The 471-nt window shown below is 27.8% G+C and overlaps 1 protein-coding gene across 1 annotated transcript in view; it reads left to right on the top strand.

Annotated features, from left to right (window-relative positions):
- Nucleotides 1–466: 466 nt before the first annotated feature.
- The window catches only part of LOC119571307 (beta carbonic anhydrase 1-like), a gene marked incomplete at its 3' end in the record, with an annotated part of 1,573 nt that continues 1,568 nt past the window's right edge, over nt 467–471 (top strand). The window contains exon 1 of the mRNA XM_037918685.1: nt 467–471. This exon is cut by the window's right edge and continues 94 nt beyond it. Coding sequence (XP_037774613.1) covers nt 467–471 — 5 coding nt within the window.

Here is a 471-nt window from a genome sequence, read left to right on the forward strand (position 1 = left end):
CCAATTCTAGTTTCACTAACCTACGAAACAAAAAATATATATAGGATAAAAACAAAAACAAATGAACATAAAGACGATGAACGAAGAATAACAAAAGAAAGAGACAGAGATAATTGAGATAACTGATTTGTAAAAAATAATAATAATATTAAATAAATAAATAATAATAATAATTATTTTAATAAATATAATAATAATAATAATAATAATAATATAATAATATAATAATAATAATATAATAATAATAATAATAATAATAATAATAGATGAAAATAAATAAGAAAATTAAGCCAAGTCACTCGCGTACGATAACTTCCGAACACCGACGACGTCACGTAACAAAAGGTGCATCGTCTGCTAGCAGTGATTCTCGGACCCTCTCTCTCTCGCTTCCTCCTTCCTTTATCACTCATTATCCCATCTCCTGTGACGACCGACGGGAGAGAAAAGACCAGAATTCTTAAAGATGGG

This window comes from Penaeus monodon, unplaced genomic scaffold, assembly GCF_015228065.2.
Source record: "Penaeus monodon isolate SGIC_2016 unplaced genomic scaffold, NSTDA_Pmon_1 PmonScaffold_5865, whole genome shotgun sequence".
Lineage (NCBI taxonomy): Eukaryota > Metazoa > Arthropoda > Malacostraca > Decapoda > Penaeidae > Penaeus > Penaeus monodon.